This window comes from Ammospiza caudacuta, chromosome 3 (assembly GCF_027887145.1).
Source record: "Ammospiza caudacuta isolate bAmmCau1 chromosome 3, bAmmCau1.pri, whole genome shotgun sequence".
NCBI lineage: Eukaryota > Metazoa > Chordata > Aves > Passeriformes > Passerellidae > Ammospiza > Ammospiza caudacuta.
Window position 1 is genome coordinate 118861242 of NC_080595.1, and position 23351 is coordinate 118884592.

General features: G+C 62.4%; 2 protein-coding genes across 2 annotated transcripts; both read left to right on the forward strand.

Annotated features, from left to right (window-relative positions):
* Positions 1-220: 220 nt before the first annotated feature.
* TMEM214 (transmembrane protein 214) lies at positions 221-13519 on the forward strand. The gene is made up of 17 exons (XM_058802320.1): positions 221-394; positions 802-1007; positions 2341-2491; positions 3521-3655; positions 3754-3836; positions 5059-5164; positions 5487-5568; positions 5650-5751; positions 5838-5979; positions 8884-8975; positions 9080-9128; positions 9518-9631; positions 10189-10306; positions 11056-11152; positions 11887-12055; positions 12824-12975; positions 13121-13519. The coding sequence occupies exons 1-17, from the start codon at positions 238-240 to the stop codon at positions 13245-13247; spliced, it is 2082 nt and encodes a 693-aa protein (XP_058658303.1). The 5' UTR covers positions 221-237; the 3' UTR covers positions 13248-13519.
* A 1298-nt stretch (positions 13520-14817) lies between these two features.
* AGBL5 (AGBL carboxypeptidase 5) lies at positions 14818-23351 on the forward strand. Its single transcript, XM_058801645.1, has 9 exons — positions 14818-15022; positions 15475-15646; positions 16358-16521; positions 17099-17276; positions 17488-17666; positions 18866-19439; positions 20313-20482; positions 21744-21879; positions 23117-23351. The coding sequence occupies exons 1-9, from the start codon at positions 14826-14828 to the stop codon at positions 23309-23311; spliced, it is 1965 nt and encodes a 654-aa protein (XP_058657628.1). The 5' UTR covers positions 14818-14825; the 3' UTR covers positions 23312-23351.

The following is a 23351-nucleotide window of genomic DNA, read 5'->3' on the forward strand; positions in this document are numbered from 1 at the left end:
TTCCCGCCATGGAGGCCGCTCTGTGGGCGGGGTCTCAGAGGAGGCGGTGCCCTGTGCTGATCCCGCCCCTCGGGGGGCGGGGCCATGCCCGCCCTGTCACGTTTCCCGGCGAGGCGGGGCGGGGACGTGGCAGCCGGCACGAGCGGCGCGTATCCCCGGGCTCAGCCAATCGGCGGCAGCCGCGCGCGCACGCGCCCTGGCCCCGGCCCGGCGCCGCCCGTGGCGCTCCGGGTCTCGATGGCGGCGGCGAGAGCGGCCCCGGGCACCGGCACGGCCGGCGCCGCTCCCGGCCGCTGGGAGGTGGTGCGCAAGGGCCGCCGGGGGCCCGCGGGCGGCGCCGGCAGCCGCCGTGCCCTGGGAGAGGCCAACGCCGGTCGCGCTCTCCCTGTGCCCGGTGAGTGCCAGCGCCCGCGGGCCCCGGTGCGGCGGGCGGGGTCCCGTGGCTCCGGGGGCGCTGTGTGTGGGGCACCGGGGGTCTCGCGTGGGGCGGCCGGGGGTCCCCGGTGGGTCCCGGGGAGAGGCGGGTGTAGCTGTGGGGCTCTCCGGGGATCCCGCCGGTACCGGAGCGGCAGCCGGGGCCGGGCGGGCTCCCCGGGCCTGGCGGTGGAGCCCCGGGCGCGCATCGCGGTCCGTGCGGGTGCTGTGCGCGACCCCGGGGCCCTGCACCGGCCAGGAGCCGCCGTTCGCTCCGGTACCCCGGCTCCCTCCCCGTGCCCTCGTGTCGCCGCTGCCCGCGGCGCTCCCGTCACCGTGTCCCCGTCACCGTGTCCCCGTCACCGTGTCCCCGTGTCCCCTCCGCAGCTCCCATCGCCACCTCCAGCACCATCTTCCAGCTGGGCTTCGAGCGGGCGCTGCGCAAGCAGAACAAGGAGCAGGTGCCCCCGGCCGCGGCCCCCGAGCCGCCGCAGCGGAAGCAGCACGGCGGTAAGAGCGGCAAGAAGGCACCGGGCAGCGACAGGGGAACGGCCCCGGGCCGGAGCCGCTCGCTGGAGGAAGCCATGAAAGCCGTGAGTGTGCCCTTGAGCGGTGGGACGTGGCTGAAGGGGCTCTCTGGTTGCCCGTGGCTGAAGGGGGGCTCTCTGGTTGCCCGTGGCTGAAGGGGGGCTCTCTGGTTGCCCGTGGCTGAAGGGGGGCTCTCTGGTTCCCCGTGGCTGAAGGGGGGCTCTCTGGTTCCCCGTGGCTGAAGGGGCTCTCTGGTTCCCCGTGGCTGAAGGGGCTCTCTGGTTCCCCGTGGCTGAAGGGGCTCTCTCGTTCCCCTCATCGCTGCCGTGTCTGGGAGGATCCCCGAGAAAGCCTCTGATGGCTGAACCTCCTCCCTGTCCCGCTGGTGGGGCCCTGGGAGTCGCTGGTGCAGCTGCTGTGCCCTGGCCGGCTCTGCAGAACCTGTCTGTCTGTCTGTCCTACCTGTCCTGGTCGTGTCTGGGCACGGAGGGTTCCAGAACTGGCCGAGGCAGGCTGGGTTGGGGTGATGTGTCCCTGGGCTGGCAGGCACTGCTGGCTCAGCTCCTCCTCACCCCCCTTGTGCCCTGGGACCTCCACTGCCCCCAAATAAGGGGGGGGTTCCCTCTGCATCCCCCTGCCCTGGGTGGGGTTCTCTGCATGGTTCCAGTGTCCCTGCACGTCCAGTTTTGCCCGCAGTGACAGGACTGTGTGGCATTCCCGTGCTCCCTGGGGAGGCAGGGCAGCCAGAGCTCAGGGGACAGCCACTGTCACCTCACTGGGACAGGTGTCATTCCCTGTGTGGCACCAGCTGGTTTGTGTGGAATTCCTCTCGCGAGGTGGGGCTGCCCAGGCTCACCTGGCTCAGTGAGGCAGGGGGAATGCACTCTCACAGCCCTGAGCCTTGCAGCAGGCCCTGCTGGGGCTCAGGTGAGGTTGCCCAGGGTCACCTGGCTCAGTGAGGCAGGGGGAATGCACTCTCACAGCCCTGAGCCTTGCAGCAGGCCCTGCTGGAGCAGCCCCACAGAGCAGCAGGTGTCAAAGCAGGGAGGGACATGCCTGGGTGGCAGTGCAGGAGGGGTGGGAGCTGCTGCTGCCTGGCGTGGTGCTGAGGGCTGTTCTCCAGGTGGGTTTGGCTGCTCAGGGCTGTGTGCTCCCTGCCTGGGGGCTCTGGCTGTGCAGTGTGCAGCAGCCGTGGCTGGCATCAGCCCAGGTCTCTGCTGGCCGTGCTTTGGGTGATGGGCCATGCAGCTCCAGGGTGTTCCATGTGGATGGAGCTGGAAGCATTGCCCTCCATGCCCCTTGGGACCCAGAGTGAGCTGTCTCCTCCCTGCGCTGCTTGCCCGGTCCTGCTCACCCTGGCTGAGCCTGTCTGTCTGTCTGTCTGTCTGTCCCTGGCAGCTGGACCTGGCGGAGCTGCAGAAGGAGCTGCAGAAGAGCCGCAGCGTGTTCCCTGAGAACCCCTCGGTGTGGGTGAAGGACCTGGCTGGGTACCTCAACTACAAGCTGCAAGCACCCAGGAGTGACCCTGTGCTGAGCCAGCACCCTCACGGTGAGTGTGCTGCTGCCCTGGGCGTGCTGGGGATGGGGAGCAAAAGTGGGGAACAAAACTGGCTCTGGGACAGACAGCCTTCTCTTGTCACAGACACACTGACACTGCCCATGCTCTGGGCTGTCCCCACAAGGACAGACAGCCTTCTCTTGTCACAGACACACTGACACTGCCCATGCTCTGGGCTGTCCCCACAAGGACAGACAGCCTTCTCTTGTCACAGACACACTGACGCTGCCCGTGCTCTGGGCTGTCCCCACAAGGACAGACAGCCTTCTCTTGTCACAGACACACTGACACTGCACCTGCAAACTGGGGCTCCCCCAGCAGTTTTCTGGCTGTGAGGAAGGTAGATCTGAGTGTTGCAGAGAACAAATACCATCAGAATGGGTGCAGAGTTCTCTGCAGCACAGAGAAGCATTTATATTATATGATACTACATTATATTAAAGAATACTGTACTAAAGAACACAGAAAAGATACTTACTGAATGGTAAGAATCTAATTATGAAAACTTGTGATTCTCTCCAGAGTGCCAACACAGCTTGGCCCTGATTGGCCAAAGAGTCAAAACAACTCACAGCAGAATCATCTGGGGGTGGTTCAGAATCAGGATCTGGGGGTGCAGGGGGACAGGGGAACCCCAAACCCAGCTCTGGGGGTGCAGGGGGGCAGGGGGTACCCCAAAGCCAGCTCTGGGGCTGCAGGGGAACCCCAAACCCCGAATCCAATGGAACAATCACCTGTGGGTAAACAATCTCCAAACACATCCCACATGAGCAACCCACAGGAGAAGCAAATGAGATAAGGATTGTTTTCCTTTTCTCTGAGGCTTCTCAGCTTCCCAGCAGAAAAATGCTGAGCAAAGGGAGTTTTTCAGAGAATGTGAATGCCACAGGGTCCCTGGGGAGGAGGCCAGGGCTGCCCAGCTGGGATGAGGATGAGGATGAGGCACTCCCTGTGCTGTCTCACACATGCTGGAGCTGTGCAGAGCAGGGTCTCACTGAACTGTCCCCTCTCCTCCCCCAGACTACCCATACTGCCTGGTGGGCAAGGAGCTCAGGAACATCATCCGCTCCCTGCTGGCCAAGGCCTCCGACGTCCTGGAGCTCTTCTTTGACCACTGCATCTACACCATGCTGCAGGAGCTGGACAAGGCCCAAGGTGAGCTCCCCGTGCTCCCCAGTGCCTGCCCCTCCCTGCCTCTCCGGGGTTCCTCACGGAGGCCGTGCTGAGCAGGAGCTCCCCGCTCTGCCTTCCAGGGGAGTCCCTGCACGGCTACAGGATCTGCATCCAGGCCCTGCTGCTGTACCGGCCCCGCATCGCCACCACCAACCTGGGCAAGGTCAGCTGGGCGGGGCTGCCTTTGCCTGGGGGGGCTGTAAACCTGGGGGGCTGCTCCCGCACCCCGCTGCACAGAGCCCTCGGACCCCTCTGCCCTCCTCTGCAGAGGGACCGGGGTCCCCAGTGGGCTCTGCCTGCCCTGCCCACAGCCCTGCACCCCCAGAGCGGGGTTTGGGGGTTTCTCTGTCCCCCTGCACCCCTAGGGTTGGGTTTGGGGTTCCCCCTGCACCCCCAGAGCTGAGTTTGAGATATCCCCTGCACCCCCAGGGCTGGGTTTGGGGTTTCCCCTGCACCCCTAGAGCTGGGTTTGGGATATCCCCTGTCCCCCTGCACCCCCAGAGCTGACTTTGGGGTTCCCCCTGTCCCCCTGCACCCCCAGGGCTGGGTTTGGGATTCCCCCTGCACCCCCAGAGCTGGGTTTGGGGTTCCCCCTGCACCCTCAGACCTGGCTTTGGGGTTCCCCCTGCACCCCTAGAGCTGGGTTTGGGATATCCCCTGTCCCCCTGCACCCCCAGAGCTGACTTTGGGGTTCCCCCTGTCCCCCTGCACCCCCAGAGCTGGGTTTGGGATTCCCCCTGCACCCTCAGACCTGGCTTTGGGGTTCCCCTTGCACCCCTAGAGTTTGGGATATCCCATATCCTCCTGCACCCCCAGGGCTGACTTTGGGGTTCCCCCTGTCCCCCTGCACCCCCAGGGCTGGGTTTGGGGTCCCTCTATTGCCCCAGAATGGCCCCTGGTCTCACCTGCAGCTGCAGGTCCCTTCCAGGGGCTGGGGGCTGCTGGTGCCATGGCTGCAGGTGCGGTTGGGCTGTGTGGGTGGCACTGTGCCCACTGGGGTGCCCTCTGTCCCACAGTCCCTGGGGGTGCTGGGGATAGATGGGTGGCACTGTGGGTGGCACTGTTCCTGAGGTCCCTCTCTCCCCAGTACCTGGATGGGATGGGATGGGATGGGATGGGATGGGATGGGATGGGATGGGATGGGTGGCACTGCGGGTGGCACTGTTCCTGAGGTGCCTCTCTCCCCAGTACCTGGAGGGGATGGGATGGGTGGCACTGCGGGTGGCACTGTGGGTGGCACTGTTCCTGAGGTCCCTCTCTCCCCAGTACCTGGAGGGGATGGGATGGGATGGGATGGGATGGGATGGGATGGGATGGGATGGGATGGGATGGGATGGGATGGGATGGGATGGGTGGCACTGTTCCTGAGGTCCCTCTCTCCCCAGTACCTGGAGGTGCTGCGCTCCCAGCAGAGCCGGCCGGCCAAGTGCCTGACCGTGCTCTGGGCGCTGGGGCAGGCCGGCTTCACCGACCTCCACGAGGGCCTGAAAGGTGAGAGCCAGTGTGGGATCCCCTCCTGGGACTGGCAGCGCCCTCCCCTTGTGCTGCTGGTGCTGCTGAGGGCTGGGGAAGGGCTGGGAAGGATCCTCAGGTGCAATTCCCCGGGCTGGGTGTGAGAGAGCCATCCTGCCTGGAAGGACAGGCGGTGTGCTGCTCCTCTGCCCCGGGGCCATTCCCAGGGATGTGCCTGCTGTCCCTGGTGCTCTGGGTGCAGCACAGCCCGGCAGAGCTCCCTGCTGTCCCTGCTGTCCCTGCTGTCCCTGGTGCTCTGGGTGCAGCACAGCCCGGCAGAGCCTCCCTGCTGTCCCTGCAGTGTGGCTCGGTGTCATGCTCCCGGTGCTCGGCATCAAGTCCCTGTCTCCGTACGCCGTCTCCTACCTGGACCGGCTCCTGATGTGAGTGAGTGACCCCCCCTTTGCCCTGGGGCTCTGCACTGCCCGTGCTAGGCCCCAGCAGCTCAGGCCTCTCTTGTGCAGGATGCACCCCAACCTCACCAAAGGCTTCGGCATGATCGGCCCCAAGGACTTCTTCCCCCTCCTGGACTTCGCCTTCATGCCCAACAACTCGCTGTCCCCCAGGTGCGCCGCTCCATCCGGGCACGGGCGGGCGCAGGGAGCCCTGGTGCCCCCCCGGTGCCCACCATCAGCCCCGTGTCTGTCCCCAGCCTGCAGGAGCAGCTGCGGCGCCTGTACCCGCGGCTGAAGGTGCTGGCGCTGGGCGCCCGGCCCGAGGCTGCCCTGCACACCTACTTCCCCTCCTTCCTGTCCCGCGCCACGCCCGCCTGCCCGCCCGCCATGAAGGAGGAGGTGAGCCCGGAACGGCCAGGGAGGGGGTTGGAAATGGTTATAGAGGTAGTGGAACAACTGGGGCTCCACGGAGAGATGGCAGTGCTGTCAGGAGAGGTGGCAGTGCTGTCAGGGTGCAGAGGTGGCAGTGCTGTCAGGAGAGGTGGCAGTGCTGTCAGGGTGCAGAGGTGGCAGTGCTGTCAGGGTGCAGAGGTGGCAGTGCTCTCAGGGTGCAGAGGTGGCAGTGCTGTCAGGATGCAGAGGTGGCAGTGCTGTCAGGAGAGGTGGCAGTGCTGTCAGGGTGCAGAGGTGGCAGTGCTGTCAGGGTGCAGAGGTGGCAGTGCTCTCAGGGTGCAGAGGTGGCAGTGCTGTCAGGATGCAGAGGTGGCAGTGCTGTCAGGAGAGGTGGCAGTGCTCTCAGGAGAGGTGGCAGTGCTGTCAGGGTGCAGAGGTGGCAGTGCTGTCAGGGTGCAGAGTTGGCAGTGCTGTCAGGATGCAGAGGTGGCAGTGCTGTCAGGATGCAGAGGTGGCAGTGCTGTCAGGGTGCAGAGGTGGCAGTGCTCTCAGGAGAGGTGGCAGTGCTGTCAGGGTGCAGAGGTGGCAGTGCTGTCAGGGTGCAGAGGTGGCAGTGCTGTCAGGGTGCAGAGGTGGCAGTGCTGTCAGGAGAGGTGGCAGTGCTCTCAGGGTGCAGAGGTGGCAGTGCTCTCAGGGTGCAGAGGTGGCAGTGCTGTCAGGATGCAGAGGTGGCAGTGCTGTCAGGGTGCAGAGGTGGCAGTGCTCTCAGGAGAGGTGGCAGTGCTGTCAGGAGAGGTGGCAGTGCTGTCAGGGTGCAGAGGTGGCAGTGCTCTCAGGGTGCAGAGGTGGCAGTGCTGTCAGGGTGCAGAGTTGGCAGTGCTGTCAGGGTGCAGAGGTGGCAGTGCTGTCAGGAGAGGTGGCAGTGCTCTCAGGAGAGGTGGCAGTGCTCTCAGGAGAGGTGGCAGTGCTGTCAGGATGCAGAGGTGGCAGTGCTGTCAGGATGCAGAGGTGGCAGTGCTGTCAGGAGAGGTGGCAGTGCTGTCAGGATGCAGAGGTGGCAGTGCTGTCAGGGTGCAGAGGTGGCAGTGCTGTCAGGGTGCAGAGGTGGCAGTGCTGTCAGGGTGCAGAGGTGGCAGTGCTGTCAGGGTGCAGAGGTGGCAGTGCTGTCAGGGTGCAGAGGTGGCAGTGCTGTCAGGGTGCAGAGGTGGCAGTGCTGTCAGGGTGCAGAGGTGGCAGTGCTGTCAGGGTGCAGAGGTGGCAGTGCTCTCAGGAGAGGTGGCAGTGCTGTCAGGATGCAGAGGTGGCAGTGCTGTCAGGGTGCAGAGGTGGCAGTGCTGTCAGGGTGCAGAGGTGGCAGTGCTGTCAGGGTGCAGAGTTGGCAGTGCTGTCAGGGTGCAGAGGTGGCAGTGCTCTCAGGAGAGGTGGCAGTGCTGTCAGGAGAGGTGGCAGTGCTGTCAGGATGCAGAGGTGGCAGTGCTGTCAGGAGAGGTGGCAGTGCTGTCAGGGTGCAGAGGTGGCAGTGCTGTCAGGGTGCAGAGGTGGCAGTGCTGTCAGGGTGCAGAGGTGGCAGTGCTCTCAGGGTGCAGAGGTGGCAGTGCTCTCAGGGTGCAGAGGTGGCAGTGCTCTCAGCAGGATGGGGATGGCAGGGCAGGTGGAATAGGGGTCTCTGAGTCAGGCTCATAAGCTCCTGCAGATCTGTTTTACAGCTAAGATAGCTCAGTGTGAAAAACGCCAATCACTTCCTTTTAAAATTTTTAAAGTTTAATAGTAAGAAAATGGTTATAAAATAGTAATATGATTAGAGTAATGTAAATTTGTACAATTAGGATTAGGACAATATGAGACAATAAAAACAAAGAGTTACGGATGTCCAGGTACCTCTTTCTGGGCAAAATAAGCCCCATAAAGGACACACATTAACAGAGGATTAACCCTTAAAAACAATAACCTGTTGCATATTCATACACCTCATCCATGATGCATAAATTCCATTCAAACACGGGACTCTGGGCAGTGTCAGCTCCTTCCTCTTAATCCTAACTGCATCTCCAGGGCTGAGCGAGGCAGGAAGAAATTTGTTTCTTCTGATAAGGGAGCAATAAATTCTCTTTCTCTGAAAGAGTCAGATGTCCTGTGGCTGCTATCTCAGTGAGAGTATCTCACTCCTCTCTTTAAAAAAGTATCTTACATAGCATAATTTCTATTTTAACATTATGTTATAAACTAAAACTATAGTTAACACACTACTTAAGAAAATTAATACAGCATAACTTTCTAACATAACCCATATAATATTCATTTTAATGTTTGCAAAAAGCCAACCATAAAATACACGTTTTTCACACTCAGCTACCTTAGAAGGCTGAAAATCAGCAAGACGGCTTCTGTGGTAGTGTTGGAAACAAAAAGGTTTTAATAAAAGGCAAAATAACAAAACTCTTTACAGAGAAAAACTGAGCTAGGTGTAAGAGGTTTTTGTTCTTGGTAAAACACCTCAGAAAAGGGATTGGTTTCTTTGTTTTCTTCTTTTTCTGGTCAATTGCTCAGGTGGGACTTTTTGGCTCTTGGCTAGTTGGCCATCCTTAATTTTCAGGTGAAGTCCCCCAGGTCCTATGAGGTGTCTTTTCACTTAATTCAGGAGAGAAACTTGTGGGCTTGTTTCCTTTTTAAGGGGACAAAGGAGAGTTTTGTCACTCTGTCAGCAGGGAGACATTGCTGTAGGCAGGGGTCTGCTGCCTGCTCCCAGGGGATAGGAATCAGCAAATCCTGGAATGGTTTGGGTGGCAGAGCCCTTGGAGCCCATCCAGTTCCACCCCTCTGTGGGCAGGGGTGCTGCAGCTCTGTCTGGTGCCTCTGTGGCACCTGTGGGGTGAGGGTCACCCCTAAGGAGCTGCTGTGCCCCCTCCCCAGCTCCTGACCTCCCTGAGCCAGTGCCTGAGCCTGGACCCGCTGAGCTTCAGCGTCTGGAGGCAGCTCTACACCAAGCACCTCGCCCAGTCCAGGTCAGTGCACGCTGTGGGGGCCCTGCGCCCACCTGCAGAGCCTCTGGCACACCTGAGTTCCTCTGGGAGCTCCGGAGCCAGCCCTGTGTTCTCCTCACCCACAGCTTGCTGCTGAACCACCTGCTGCAGTCCTGGGAGAGCAGCAGCAAGAAGGTAGGGCTGGGCAGGGGCACGGGGCGGCTGTGGGCTGGGACAGTGTCCCCGTGCTGCTGGGACAGCTCCTGAGCTGGCAGTGTCCCCATGGCAGCTGTGGGCTGGGACAGTGTCCCCGTGCTGCTGGGACATGTCCTGAGCTGGCAGTGTCCCCATGGCAGCTGTGGGCTGGGACAGTGTCCCCGTGCTGCTGGGACATGTCCTGAGCTGGCAATGTCCCTGTGTTGCTCTGAGAGCTCCCTGAGCTGGCAATGTCCCTGTGTTGCTCTGAGAGCTCCCTGAGCTGGCAATGTCCCCATGGCACCCACCCTTGCCCTCCTGGTGCCGTGGCAGCCCAGGGGGCTCTGTGGGGTCCAGGGGGTCCTGACACAGCCCCTGCTGTGCCCAAGGTGCAGCAGTCCCTGCAGGAAACGGTTCGCTCCTTCAAGGTGACAAACGAGGAGCTGGCAGCCAGGGGGGCTGGAGGGGACACGGACGTGGCCGCCTGTGACACTGCCTGCAAGGTGAGGGACAGGAGGGAACGGGACAGGGGGGGATGGGATGGGACAGGCGGTAGCCAGCAGCCAGGCTGGGATCTCAGCTCTGTGCTGGGGCTCTGGCCAGCCCCTCCTGCTGCTGGCCACGTGCAGGGCCAGGGCCCCGTGGTGACACGCACGCAGGACACGCTGGGGACAGATGTGCTGGTCCCTGTCCAACCCCAGCTGCTCAGCAGATGTCTCTGTCCCCTCAGATGTGTCTTTCCTGCTTGGGAATGACAGACTTAGTGCAGGAAGCGTGGCCATGTGTTTTTGCATCCTTCCTGCCACATCTGGCAAAGTGACCTCTCACTTAAGACACTGTGCAGCAGAAATGAATGAAAGTTGGAGAGCACAGGCAGAGCTGTGCTCTGATAGCCCACACAAACCCCAGTCCGTGCAGGGGTCACTCTGAGCACTGTGGATAACTGAGCTCTCTCTGGCAGGAGCAGGGAGGCCGGGGCTGGGTGGTGCTGCTGTGCTGGAGCTCCCCGTGCCAGGAGCCGGCGGTGGCAGTGACAGGGCCTTGTCCTCCCCCTGTGCAGGAGCTGCTGTGCAAGATGAGGGGCCGGGGCCTGCCCTGGGCCCGGCTGCTGCTCGTGCTGCTGCTGCTGGCTGCTGGATTCCTGCTGCACGACGTGCACACACACGGCTCCTTCCAGGGTAGGCTGGGCGCTCACGGGCTCACCCAGGGTCAGAAATGCTCTGGGGGCACCGGGCAGCCCCCAGCACTGCCAGGCCACCCCTGTCCCCGTCCCCAGAGTGCCACATCCACGTGGCCTTTAAACGCCCCATGGGATGGGAGCTCCACCATGGCCCTGGGCAGCCTGCACAGCCCTTGCTGGGAAGGAACTGGGTTTTGTTTGCTACCTAAACCTTCCCTGTCACAAAAAACCCTTGCTGGGAAGGAACTGGGTTTTGTTTGCTACCTAAACCTTCCCTGTCACAAAAACCCTTGCTGGGAAGGAACTGGGTTTTGTTTGCAACCTAAACCTTCCCTGTCACAAAAAACCCTTGCTGGGAAGGAACTGGGTTTTGTTTGCAACCTAAACCTTCCCTGTCACAAGCTTGAGGCTTTTTCCCCTTGCCCAGGAATGATCCTGCTCCCTGGGATCCCTCCTGTGGCTCTTTCCCCTCCATGTCCCTGCCTGTGTCCTGTGGCTGCTGTGAGCAGTGGGGCCTGTCCGTCTGTCCAGCTGGGGGATGGAGGTGCTGCAGCACTGCCTGTTCCCCTTTGGGAGGGTCTGCTCAGGGGATTCTGTCTGTCTGTCCCCTCCTGGAGCATCTCCCGAGGGCTTCCACAGCACAGCTCGAGCCGTGTGCCCCCCCAGGGCCCTTGGGGACAGACAGACAGGTGTCAGGGGACAGACAGACGGGCAAGGCCACTCAAGGAGCTCATCTTTGTCTTGCAGCCTCGTCCTGTGCCCGGCTGCTGCACTCCTCCGGCGTGCTGCCCGCGTCGCAGCTGGCCTGGCAGAAGGTGTCCCGTGCCAGCCTGCAGGGCTACAGGTGTGTGACACCCCTGGGTGCCTCCTGGGGCTGGGATGGGGCTCTTGGGCAGCCCACGAGGGCTGGGCAGGGAGCTGGGACTGTTCCCTGCCCTGCCTGAGCCATTCCAGCTCACACTGGAGCTGTTCCTGTTCCCATCCCTGCCTGAGCCATTCCAGCTCACACTGGAGCTGTTCCTGTTCCTGCCTGAGCCATTCCAGCTCACACTGGAGCTGTTCCTGTTCCCTGCCTGAGCCATTCCAGCTCACACTGGAGCTGTTCCCATCCCTGCCTGGGCCATTCCAGCTCACACTGGAGCTGTTCCCATCCCTGCCTGAGCCATTCCAGCTCACACTGGAGCTGTTCCTGTTCCTGCCTGGGCCATTCCAGCTCACCCTGGAGCTGTTCCTGTTCCCTGCCTGAGCCATTCCAGCTCACACTGGAGCTGTTCCTGTTCCCTGCCTGAGCCATTCCAGCTCACACTGGAGCTGTTCCTGTTCCTGCCTGGGCCATTCCAGCTCACCCTGGAGCTGTTCCCATCCCTGCCTGAGCCATTCCAGCTCACACTGGAGCTGTTCCTGTTCCCTGCCTGAGCCATTCCAGCTCACCCTGGAGCTGTTCCCATCCCTGCCTGAGCCATTCCAGCTCACGCTGGAGCTCTGCCCCATTCACCCCGTGCTGGCAGCTCCGTGCCCTCTGTGTGGGTGCCCCCGGTGCCCTGCCCAGCCGTGGCCTCACCCGAGGCTCCCTTGCAGGTGGCTGGAGCGCAGCCTGGCCCAGCACGGCGCCGTGGCCCTGTCGGTGCTGTGGCCGCAGCTGGAGCTGCTCTGGAGCACCGCCGGGGAGGTGGCCTGGGCTGTGACCCAGCAGGGCTGTGCCCTGCTCGCCTGGCTCCACGGCAGCCTGCCCTGCCTCGGCGACTGGGTGAGTGGGGTGGGCACAGGGGGTGCCCCTGGGGTGGCATCAGGGTCACGGAGCGTGGGTGCCCTGTCTGCTGGGTGCTGCAGAAAAGGGAACCTGGGGAGGGTGGAGCTTGCTGGGTTCCCTGTGGCAGGAGGGAAATAATGACTCTGACTCCATGTTTTTAGAAGGCTAATTTATTATTGTTATAATCTATATTAGATTATAAAAGGATAATTATACTAATGTGTATAAAGTAATATATATAAATAATGTAAAAATAATAATTATATTATTTTATAATTAATTATTAATATAGATAATATAATATAATATAATATAATATAATATAATATAATATAATATAATATTTAATATGTTCGATTATTAAATAATACCATACTAAAACTATACTAAAGAATAGAGGAAGGATACATACAGAAGGTTTAACAAGATGCTAATTAAAAACTCGTGACTCTCTCCTCAGAGTCCTGACACATGATTGGTCATTAAGTCAAAACAATTCACACTAAATTAATGAACAATTCACAGGTTGGATGAACAATCTCCAACCACATTCCAAAGCAGCAAAACCCAGGAGAAGCAAATGAGATAATACTGTTTTCCTTTTTCTCTGAGGCCTCTCAGCTCCCCAGGAGTGAAATCCTGGCCAAGGGATTTTTCCAGACAATGGGGCAGTGACGGGGGGAGCTCTGGGCCGCTGGGGAGGGAGCGAGGGGTGAGATGGGGGTGTCACAGGTGTGCTCACCCCACACCACCTGTGCTCCCCAGCTGCAGAGCCGGCTGCCCGAAGCGCTGCTGCACCTGGCCGAGTGTGCCCGGGAGCTGCTGCACTTCCTGCTGCACAGCTGCCTGCTGCCGCTGCTGCAGGGCCTGGCTGCGCTGCTGCAGCGGGGCTGGCAGCGCTGCCTCGACTCCTGCAGGTGAGCAGGTGCCCCCTGGGCGTCCTTCCCCTGGGCTCTGTGCCTGTCCCTGTGCCCTGCCCTGCCCAGGGGTCCCCTGTGCCCCCCGTGTCCCTGATCCCTGCTGGCCCTGACCCCAGTCAATCCCCTGTCCTTGTTGTTCCAGCGGGGACGTGACGTGGCAGTGCGTGAGGGACCACTTGATGAGCTTCACCTATTCCTCCTGGCTGTACGTGCAGGACGCCACCCTGGCCCTCAAGGACTGGGCCCTGGCCGTGATTTCTGGGCACTGAAATCACACGCCGTGTTCTGGCTGCCCGGGGTGCAGCAGGGCACGGGCAGTGCCCGCAGGAACTTTGGGTCCCATCGGGGCTTTTGGGGAGGTTTGTGTTTTTGGGGGCCGGGCAAACGCACGCCCAGGTTTCTCCACACCCTGTGACCGCTCTGGCTCTCCCTGTCCCGCTGTCCCTGGGGGGTGATCCCCATCCCCTCGTGTTCTGCCTGCTCACAGGGTCAGGGGTGGACACCTGGAGCCCCTCACCTTCCCACCCCTTCCCACCAATGAATGAACTGATTTATTTTATTATTTTTTCCTTAGAATTGCTCTGTATGCTTTATATTTCTTCCTGGTTGAAGATGGCCGTGTGTGTGATGGGGAGGGACGGGCTGTCCAGACCCCCCTGCACTCCCAGTCCCACCCACCCCGGGGGGGCAGTGCCAGGGCTGGGGTGGTTTATGGGGGTCCAGGGAGCTGCTGGTGCCACCCCACGGGTGGGACTGGGGTTGGCGTGTTTGTGTGGGGTGGGGGGGTGTGTCACCCATGGGGGTGTGCACAGGGGTCGGGAGTGCCTGTGTTCTTACAGGTGTGCAAAGGCACCTGTGTGTGCCTCTGTGCTCACCCACGTGTGGGCACGTTCGGGTGTCTCCGTGCCTCCATGCACACCTGTGCTCCGTGTGTGTGTGTCTGTGCACGGCCACGTCCTGTCACACCCCTGTGTCCATTCACATCCTCGTGTGCACTCACACCTTACTGTTCAGTCACACCCAGTGTCCACTCACACCGCAGTGTCCACTCATACCCACTGTCACTCTGTCTGCTCACACCCACTGTCCAGTCACACCCATTGTCTGGTGACACCCCCTGTCCACTCATACCCAGTGTCCAGTCATGCCCATTGTCCACTCACACCCCTGTGTCCATTAACACCCACTGTCCACGCACACCCAATGCCCGCTCACACCCAATGCCCGCTCACACCCCTGTGTCCATTCACACCCACTGTCCACGCACACTCGGTGCCCACTCAAACCCACTGTCCACTCACACCCAGTGCCCACGCACATCCAATGCCCACTCACACACCCAGTGTCCTGTCACACCCAGTGTCCCGTCACAGCCAGTGTCCGGTCACACCCCCGTGCCCACTCACACCCAGTGCCCACGCACATCCAATGCCCACTCACACGCCCAGTGTCCTGTCACACCCAGTGTCCCGTCACAGCCAGTGTCCGGTCACACCCCCTGTCCACTCTGTCCGGTCACTCCGGTCCCCTCTGGGGACGCGGCCGGCGCGGAGCCCAGCGAGGGGCGTGGCCCTGGTCACAAGGGGCGTGGCCCGCGCGATTTGGGGCGTGGTTTTCTTCATGAGGGGGCGTGGTCTGTCTGCCGGAGAGGGGCGTGGTCGAGAAGGGCGGCTGCCCCGGTGCCGCTGCGGCCGTTGCCGAGGCGCCAGCCAATGGACGGGCAGGTTGCTGGGAGGCGGCAGCCAATGGCCGCGCGCGTTGCTGTTGCCGGGCGGCCCGTACCGGCCGTGCCGCGGCCGTCCCGGGGCGATGCCGGTCCCGGCCGTGCCATGGAGATGCCAGGGGCCATGGACATCCGCTGCGGGGGTCTGCTCTTCAGCTCCCACTTCGACTCGGGCAACCTGGCACACGTGGAACAGGTGCGGCCTACAGAGCCGGGGGGCGGCCCCGCCGCCCGCGGCAGCGCTCTGCCCGCCGCCGACTACGAGTTCAACGTGTGGACGCGGCCCGACTGCGCCCACACTGAGTATGAGAACGGCAACAGGTACGGCTGGCCGGGGAACCGGGAAGGGCCGATGGGACCGGCCGGGCTCCGCGGGGATTCATTCCCGGGGAAAGGTCCTGGCGGGGGCCCGGGAGCGGCCGCTGCGGGTGGGGCTGAGGTGGAAGGGGCAGCGGCGGTTCCCTGGGAGGGGGCTCGGGGGGTCGGTGTCCGCGCCGGGGGGTCTGACGGGCTCCGGCGGTACCGGGTGGGGGTGGGTGCCTCGGGAGGAGGGAGCGGTGGGGCCGGGGGTGCCCTGGGAGGGGGTTCGGGGGTCCGGTTCCGCCCGCCGGGGCTCAGACAGCTCCCGGTGGGGCCCGGAGTGCCCTGGGAGGGGGTTCGGGGGTCCGGTTCCGCCCGCCGGGGCTCGGACAGCTCCCGGTGGGTACGGAGGCAGCGGAGAGCTCGGCGAGCCGCGGGCTGGGGCTGAGCGCCGCCGCTGCTCCCTTTGCCAGGTCCTGGTTCTACTTCAGCGTGAGCGGGGGCGCCCCGGGGAAGCTGATCAAGCTGCACATCCTCAACATGAACAAGCAGAGCCGGCTGTACGCGCAGGGCATGACCCCCTTCGTGCGCACGCTGCCCGTGCGGCCGCGCTGGGAGCGCATCCAGCAGCGGCCCAGCTTCCAGGTGAGCACCGGCGGGGACCTGTGCAGGCAGGGACGTGTGCATGCAGCACCCTGTGCATGCAGCACCCTGTGCAGGCAGGGACATGTGCATTCAGGACCCTGTGCATGCAGCACCCTGTGCGTGCAGGACCCTGTGCAGGCAGGGACACGTGCATGCAGGACCCTGTGCATGCAGGACCCTGTGCATGCAGGACCCTGTGCATGCACGGACACGTGCATGCAGGACCCTGTGCATGCAGGACCCTGTGCATTCAGGACCCTGTGCAGGCAGGGACATGTGCCTGGAGGGACCCTGTCCATGCAGGACCCTGTGCATGCAGGACCCTGTGCATTCAGGACCCTGTGCATGCAGGACCCTGTGAATTCAGGACCCTGTGCATGCAGGACCCTGTGCATGCAGGGACACGTGCATTCAGGACCCTGTGCATTCAGGACCCTGTGCATGCAGGACCCTGTGCATGCAGGACCCTGTGCATGCAGGGACACGTGCATTCAGGACCCTGTGCATTCAGGACCCTGTGCATGCTGGGCTGGCTCTGCCCCCGGGCCGTGTCTGTGGGAGCAGCGGGGGCTGTGCTGTGCTGGCTGTGCCCCTGGGCCGTGTCTGTGGGAGCAGCAGGGGCTGTGCTGGGCTGAGGGGAGCAGCAGGGGCTGTGCTGGGCTGGCTGTGCCCCTGGGCCGTGCCCAGCCCTCTCCCTGGTGTCCCTGGCAGGTGGTGGAGGCGCAGTTCGTGCTGTCCTTCGTGCACCGCTTCCTGGAGCGTGGCACCGTCACCTACTTTGCCTTCTGCTACCCCTTCTCCTACACGGAGTGCCAGGACATGCTCAAAGAGCTGGATCGCCGCTACCAGGACTGCAGGCACATGTCCCCCAGCAGGTGTGCCCCCCCTTTCTCCTTCCTGGCCTTTGTCCCGCCTTCCTGGGCTGTGCCTGCTTGGGGTTTTTCCCCTGAGAAAGCTCTGTCTGCAGCAGGAGGGTCTCTGTGCCCTCCCCAGAGCTGCCTGGCCTGTGCTCCTCTGTGCCCCAGCTCTGCACAAGCAGCTTGCCCTGAGCCACCCACGGGGTTCCAGAGGATCCCTATTGTTCTGGAGCCATCCCTCCTGCCAGAATGGGTCACCTCGTGGTGGGATGAGTCCCTCAGTGCCCTGTCCCTCCTGCTGGCAGGCATCATCTCCCCTATGGGATGACCTGACCTTCTGTGCCTGTCTGGCTGTGCCCGAGCTGATCCCCCGCTGCTGCCACAGCTGGGTTTGGGGAGGGCAAACCCAGCCCTGGGCCCCCCTCCTCACCCTGAAGGAAGGGCTGCTCGTGCTCCCAGCAGGCTCTGGGGGTGTCCAGCAGCAAACAGCCCAGATGTGGGGTGCTCCTTGTGGGGCTGGGGCTGTGAGTGTGGGCAGCATTCCCCACCCAGCTGGGAGCCCCTGGGGCTGGCTGAGATCCCCTCTCCCCCCCAGCCCCCTGGACTCGGTCTATTACCACCGGGAGCTGCTGTGCCACTCTCTGGACAAGCTGCGTGTGGACCTGCTGACCATCACCTCGTGCCATGGCATGCAGGAGAAGCGGGAGCCCCGGCTGGACAAGCTTTTCCCAGACACCAGCACACCCCGGCCTCACTGCTTCACTGGAAAGAGGGTGAGACACCACGCTGGGCTGAGCTGGGGGCCAGCTGCCCCTGTGGTGGCCCCTTTCTGCAGCCCCCATGGCTCTGACCAGAATGGCATTGTGGCCCCAAGGGCTGGAGCGTCTGGGCAGAGGTGGTGGAGCAAAGTCTGTGAGACCCTTTGCTTTTGGGGTATCCTAGGGCAGGCAGGACACCCCCCTCAGCCCGGCTGTTTGTCCCCAGGTGTTTTTCCTCAGCAGCAGAGTCCACCCAGGAGAAACCCCCTCCAGCTTTGTCTTCAATGGCTTCCTGGACTTCATCCTGCGGGAGAAGGACCCCCGGGCGCAGATGCTGCGGCGCATGTTCGTGTTCAAGCTGATCCCCATGCTGAACCCCGACGGGGTGCTGCGGGGCCACTACCGGTGAGTGCAGGGCCCTCTGCCTGCCTGCCAGCCTGCTCGGGGCTTCATGGGGCTGGAGACATCCTCCCTGACCCCTGAGGCCAGCTGTTCCCTCAAGGAAAAGGAGCAGGAAGGGTTTATTTGGGTATTGGTTGGTAGATGTGAGCAAAAGGGGAGTGTCCTTCACTGATGGGTGTGAATGTGGAAAAGGCTGTGAGCTTGCTGAGGAAGGGATCTCAGAAAGCTGATTCTATGGGTTTTGTTATATTTATAAAATCATGGAATCTTGGACTCAATTGGGTTGGAAAAGCCCTGTGAGACCGTGGAGTCCAACCACCCCAGCACAGCCCAGCTGACCCTGGTCCCCAAGTGCCACAGCCACAGGGCTTTTAAACTCCTCCAGTGATGGGGAATCCACCCTTGCCCAGGGCAGCCAGTGCTAGGGCAGGACAGCCCTTACCATGAAGAAAGCGTTCCCAATATCCAACCTAAACTTTCCCTGGTTCGAGTCAAGGCTCTTCCCTCTGGTCCTGTCCCTTGTTCTCTGGGAGCAGAACCTGGCCCTTCCACATAGCTCCATTCTCCTGTCAGGGAGTTGCAGGGAGTGACAAGGTCCTCCCAGAGCCCCCTTTTCTCCAGGCTGAGCCCCTTGCCCAGCTCCCTCAGCCTCTCCTGGTGCTCCAGCCCCTTCCTGGTTGCCGTCTCTGGGGAGGGTTGTGCAGGACTCTTCCACACTGTGCAGTGTCACTGCTCTGGCAGCTCCTGGCCATTGGTCTGGCCATTATTGGCATTTTGAGGCAGAGCCCAAAGCCCTCGGTGCTCCAAGGCGAGCTCAGCTCTGCCGGGGTGTGAAGACCCTGGGGTTGGGAGGCATTCCCTGGTCTAGGGAGATACAAGAAGCTTCCCTCAAAGAGCTGTTAGACCCCATTGGCTCCTTCCCTGTTCCTATGTCCCTGAGCCAGTCTTTCCCTATTCCCTGATTGTCCCTTACCTTTGTACTGCCCCGAGACCAGGTTCAGCCCCCAGGCCCCTGTAGAGGGAAATTGAGCCTCTCTGTGTCTGGGTGCTGGGACCTGAACGTCTCACCAGACAGCCGAATCAAACATCTGTGGATACTATACAAAGGCCCCTTTTGCTCCCTTACCCTGGCCCGTGCTAGCAGCCCCAGCTGCTGCCCCAGGTGCCCTGGCGGCGCTCAGGTGTGTCTGGCTCTCCCGCAGCACCGACTCGCGCGGGGTGAACCTGAACCGGCAGTACCTGCACCCCGACGCCGAGCTGCACCCCGCCGTGTACGGCGCCAAGGCCGTCCTGCTCTACCACCACGTGCACAGCCGCGTCCTGCCCGGCTCTCCGGACTGGAGGACGTTTGTCTCCCCCCTGGGCACCAGCTCGCTGAGCCTGAAATCCCCCAACTGCCCCGTGCCGGCCGCGGAGGCCCCGTTATCAGAGCTGGACAAAAGCAACAACCTCCGCAACTGCCCCGGCTCGTGGCGGGCCGGCAGCCGCTCCTGCCCGGCCGAGAGCAGCCCCAGGGCGCCGGGCCAGGATGCCCAGGTGTCAGACGGCTCCGAGCGAGCCGCCTGCATCCTGCCATCGAGCCCCGGCAGCGAGCGCCGTGAGGAGGGGCCCGGGACCCCCGCCCCTGCCCCCGTGCCCGAAGCTGAGCCCGCACAGCCCGCAGAGCCCATCGCGCCCCGGGACAGTGGCCTCGCCTACTACGTGGACCTGCACGGGCACGCCTCCAAGCGCGGCTGCTTCATGTACGGCAACTGCTTCAGCGACGAGAACGACCAGGTGAGGGCCCCGCCCGAACCCGCAGTGCTGCGGCCGCCGGAGCCTCCTGCTGCTCTGCTCTGCCCCAGTGCTCCTGCTGCTGCGAGAGGGGCGTGCAGTCCCTTCACAGTTCCTTCCTTTTCCTCCTCCTTTCCTTCTTTCCTCCTCCTTCTTTCCTCCTCCTTTCTTCCTCCTCCTCTCTGTCCTCCCCCCGCGTGGTGACCAGGGCAGCAGGAGGTCTCAGATTCCCCCTGGGAGCTGGTGAGGGTCAGCAGGGTGTGCTCCCAGCTGGCTGTCAGGAGAGCCCATCGAGGGGTGGGCAGCCTGCCCTTGGAATGTGGGTCTCCTCCAGCCAGGTCTCACAAGCTCTTGGAGATCTATGTCACACCTGAGATAGCTCAGCTACCTTAGAAGGCAGAAAAGCAGCAGGACGGCTTCTGTGGCAGTGTTGGAAACAAAAAGGTTTTCATAAAAGGCAAAATAAAAAAACTTTACAGAGAAAAACCCAGCCAGGTGCAAGAGGTCCTTACCCATGGTAAAACACCTCACAAAAGGGATTGCTTTCTATGTTCTCTTCCTTTTCTGGTAAATTGCTCAGGCAGGACTTTTCGGCTTCTGTCAAATTGGCTATCCTTAAGTTTGAGGTGAAACCCCCCAGGTCCTATGAGGTGTCTTTTCACCTAATTGAGGAGAGAAACTTATGGATTTCTTTCCTTTTTAAGGGGACAGAGGACAGTTTTGTCACTCTGTCAATTCCTTTATACCCTGGGCACAGCTGGAGCTTGTGAGACCCTGGAGCTGGGCAGAGCCTGGTGCCACCCTGTGCTCGGCACTGCTCCCGCTGGAGCAGGATGGGCAGCCCCGCTCAGCCCTGCTGCTCCCTGCCCCCTGCAGGTGGAGAACATGCTGTTCCCCAAGCTCATCTCCCTCAACTCCCCTTACTTTGACTTCACGGGCTGCAACTTCTCGGAGAAGAACATGTACGCGCGGGACAAGCGCGACGGGCAGTCCAAGGAGGGCAGCGGCCGCGTGGCCATCTACAAGGCCCTGGGCATCATCCACAGGTAGGGCAGCTCAGAGTGGGTGGGGATGTGGGCAAAGGGGACGCAGTTCTGTGGGACAGACACCTGCGTGGCCCCAGGGCGGTCAGCAGAGGCTGGGCCTGGCTGTGCTGGCTGTGCCGTGTTCCTGAGATGCAGGCTCCTTTCCTTCCTGTCCCTCCCCACCCCTCTGCAGCTCCTCTGGCTGCTTCTCCCTGCTCTTGAACAGCTTTCTGAGGGGAATTCTCCTCTTTCCTGCGTGTTCCTGGCTGTACTGAGCTGTAATTAAGTAGAGGTGTGGTGGGCACAGCATCCCCGTGGCTGTGTGTGAGATACCAGCCTCAGCCCATCAGTGATCCCGTGAGCTGGGGATGCCTGTGATCCATCCCTCTCCCACAGGGGATGGGATATTCCTGGGGCTATCCCACGGGGTGAGGCAGCCAGACCCACAGAGCAGAGGCTCTCTCAGTTTCCTTGGCGCTTGCTGTGTGCTCAGCTGCTGCCTTGTGCCCACTGCAGCCCCACAGGAGCACACACACACACACTCACTCGTGGGCTTTGGGCTTGGCTCACTGGGGAGCTTTGCTCTGTGACTGACCTGGAGCAGCCCAGGCTGTTGATCCAACAGCAACATCCCAAAAAGAGCTGGGAGTGCTCCCCGTGCTCGTGTGGGCTCCAGGCAGACTGGGCCAGAGCTGCTCAGGTTTTCTGCTCTGCTGGCCCTGCCGTGGGACAGATGGGACCAGTGGGACAGATGGGAGCCATCCCAGCTGGCAGCTCCTAGCCCACAGTTGTCCATCCCTCCTCCTCCTCCAGGAGGAAGTGCTCCAAGGCACCTTGAGGGTCAGGGTCAGGCTGTAGCTGCCCACTCCCTGGACTGTTGGTGGTGACAGTAGATAATTTCCCTTTCTCTACCCATCAGGGACTCCCCCATTCCCCATCACCTTCCAGAGGTGACCAAGAGGTCTCCTCACAGGGACCTTGGCACTTTGGGTGCCACCCTCAGACATCCATCCCGAATTCCCATCCTGCTGATCTCTGGTACGTCCGTGCATCCCCACACAGGGCGTGGGCCATTCCTGCCATCGGAGGGGGCTCTCCTCAAAACCCTGCCCCTTTCCCTGCACTTCTGTGTCCTTTGGAGCAGGACCCCCTCCCTGGTGCAGTGGGACCCCCTTTCCAGTGCCCTGAATCTGCTGCAGTGGCCCTGCCAGGGGAATGATGCGGGACAGCCCCAGCCCTGCTGCGGGTTTGTGGGTAACAGAGGCTCCCTCGTGCCCCGCAGCTACACCCTGGAGTGCAACTACAACGCGGGGCGCTCGGTGAACAGCATCCCGGGGGCCTGCCATGACAACGGCCGTGCCAGCCCCCCGCCTCAGCCCAACTTCCCCTCCCGCTACACCGTGGACCTCTTTGAGCAGGTACGGGCCCGGGGCGGCCTGCAGGGGGAGAGACATCCCGAGGGTGGGCTGGGCTTGGGGCTGGGGCTTTGCTGCCCCAGGCTCTGGGGAGTTGCCCCTCTCCCCAGTGCCCCCATCCCCTGGCATCCCTCCTTCCTGGTGCTCTCATCTCCCCTCGTGCCCCCCCTTCTCCTGGTGCCTTCCTGTCCCTGTGTCCCCCTTTTCTCCCCCATGCTTCCCCTCTTCCTGTGCTCCCCTTCTCACTGGGCCCTCTGGTGTGCCCCACACTGTGCTGCTCCTCCTGTCCCCTGGTGCCCCCTCACCTGTGCCCTTTGGTTGTGCTTCACCCTGTGCTGTTCCTCCTCTCCTGGTGCCCCCTCACCTGTGCCCCACCCTGTGTTCCTCTTGTCCCCTGGTGCCCCTCACCTGTGCCCCACACTCTGCTGTTCCTCCTGTGCCCTCTGGTTGTGCCCCACACTGTCCTGTTCCTCCTCTCCTCGTGCCCCCCCACCTGTGCCCCACACTCTGCTGCTCCTCTTGTTCCCTGGTGCCCCTCACCCATGCCCCACACTGTGCTGTTTCTCCTGTCCCCCGGTGCCCCCTCACCTGTGCCCCCTGGTTGTGCCCCACACTGCTGTCCCCCGGTGCCCCTCACCTGTGCCCTCTGTGCTCCACACTCTGCTGTTCCTCTTGTCCCCTGGTGCCCCTCACCTGTGCCCCACACTGTCCTATTCCTCCTCTCCTGGTGCCCCCTCACCTGTGCCCTGTGGCTGTGCCCCACCCTGCTGTCCCCTGGCGCCCCTCACCTGTGCCCCCCCCTGCTGTCACCCTCATGCCCCTCACGTGTTCACCACACTGCTGTTCCTGCTGTCCCCTCACGCCCCTCACCTGTGCCCCTCACTCTGTGCCCCCCCTGCTGTCCCCTCACCTGTGCCCCTCACTCTGTGCCCCCCCTGCTGTCCCCTCACCTGTGCCCCTCACTCTGTGCCCCCCTGCTGCCCCCTCATGCCCCTCACCTGTGCCCTGTGGCTGTGCCCCACCCTGCTGTTTCCTGGCACCCCTCACTCTGTGCCCCCCTGCTGCCCCCTCATGCCCCTCACCTGTGCCCCTCACTCTGTGCCCCCCCTGCTGCCCTCTCACCTGTGCCCCTCACTCTGTGCCCCCCCTGCTGTTCCCCTCACACCCCTCACCTGTGCCCCTCACTCTGTGCCCCCCCTGCTGCCCCCTCACGCCCCTCACCTGTGCCCTGTCCCGGCAGGTGGGCCGGGCGCTGGCGGTGGCAGCCCTGGACATGGCCGAGTGCAACCCCTGGCCGCGGATCGTGCTCTCGGAGCACACGTGCCTGGGCAACCTGCGGGCCTGGATGCTGAAGCACGTGCGGGGGCTGCGCGGCAGCGCCGGGGGCCCGCGGAGGAGAGGAGGTGCCAGGACCCCCCCCAGGAGCTCCACGTAAGGGCTGGCTGGGGCGAGCGTGGGAGCTGCAGGATAACGGC

Bases quoted from the DNA above. Each gene is read 5' to 3' on its own strand.
- TMEM214 (XM_058802320.1), top strand. From the start codon at position 238: ATGGCGGCGGCGAGAGCGGCCCCGGGCACCGGCACGGCCGGCGCCGCT. The intron at 10,307-11,055 runs GTAGGCTGGGCG...TTTGTCTTGCAG, and splicing joins CACACACGGCTCCTTCCAGG to CCTCGTCCTGTGCCCGGCTG. The intron at 11,153-11,886 runs GTGTGTGACACC...GCTCCCTTGCAG, and splicing joins GCCAGCCTGCAGGGCTACAG to GTGGCTGGAGCGCAGCCTGG.
- AGBL5 (XM_058801645.1), top strand. From the start codon at position 14,826: ATGGACATCCGCTGCGGGGGTCTGCTCTTCAGCTCCCACTTCGACTCG. The intron at 17,277-17,487 runs GTGAGACACCAC...GTTTGTCCCCAG, and splicing joins ACTGCTTCACTGGAAAGAGG to GTGTTTTTCCTCAGCAGCAG. The intron at 17,667-18,865 runs GTGAGTGCAGGG...GCTCTCCCGCAG, and splicing joins GTGCTGCGGGGCCACTACCG to CACCGACTCGCGCGGGGTGA.